General features: G+C 69.2%; 1 protein-coding gene across 1 annotated transcript in view; it reads left to right on the forward strand.

Annotated features, from left to right (window-relative positions):
- The first annotated feature begins 59 nt into the window (after positions 1-59).
- Positions 60-890, forward strand: part of LOC109286649 (cytochrome c oxidase assembly factor 7) — a 4,110-nt gene continuing 3,279 nt past the window's right edge. The window contains exon 1 of the mRNA XM_019501289.1: positions 60-222. Within this exon, the coding sequence (XP_019356834.1) occupies positions 60-222 (163 nt within the window). The remainder of the gene's footprint in view (positions 223-890) is intronic.

Here is an 890-nt window from a genome sequence, read left to right on the forward strand (position 1 = left end):
CGGTGCGGGCCGGCCGGGCGGGAGCAGCCGCGCGGGGGGGCGGGGGGGTGGCTGTGGGCATGACCGTGACCTTGCCCCCCGCAGGCTGCCAGCGCCTGGCTGACTACCTGGAGAGCGTCCGCAAGGACTTCGTGGGCGCCGCCACGGTGCTGCGGGACAACTGCGAGCGGGGCCACGGCGACAGCTGCTACAAGCTGGGCGCCTACCACGTCACCGGCAAGGGTGAGCCGGGCCCTGCCTCTGTCACCGCTCTCCATCCCCGCAGGTTTGCTGCCTGCAAAGCCCTGCGCCGGACGGATGCATCCCCTCCCGCGCCCCAGATTTGCTGCCTGCAAACCCTGTGGCAGACTGATACCCCTCTGCCCCTCATACGCCCCAGATTTGCTGCATGGAAAGCCCTGGGCTGGGCTGGTGCCCCCCCCACGCCCTGAATGTGTTGCCTGCAAAGCCCTGGGACAGACTGATCCCCCCCTCCCCGCAGCTGCTCAGGCCAGGGAGGTAGTTGACCCAAAGGTGTCAGGATTTGGTGAGGCCACAGATGGGAGGGGTTCATGGGAGCTGCTGGTGGGCAGGGGCAAGAGGGACCCATCCTGCATCCAGCCAGCTACTGCCCCAGCGACTCAAAGGGAGAAATAAATAGCTCCACGTCCCCATCCCCCAAGCAGCGCAGCCCCACGAGCCGGCGCTGCCTGAGAGGGGCTGGAGCAAGGCGGCCGCTGCACCACAGTCCCTCACCCGCCCCCACAGCCCCGCTCGCCGTGGTGCCTGGCTGCCCCTGCACGCAGCCCTGGTGGCCTCAGCGCTGTGAGCCTGGAGCGCGGGGTCTGGCAGATACCATGTCCCACCGCCTTGCCCCGCAGAGGTCACCCCAGGACCCTGCCTGCCGAGGC

This window comes from Gavialis gangeticus, unplaced genomic scaffold, assembly GCF_001723915.1.
Source record: "Gavialis gangeticus isolate Ggan-Ray unplaced genomic scaffold, GavGan_comp1, whole genome shotgun sequence".
NCBI lineage: Eukaryota > Metazoa > Chordata > Crocodylia > Gavialidae > Gavialis > Gavialis gangeticus.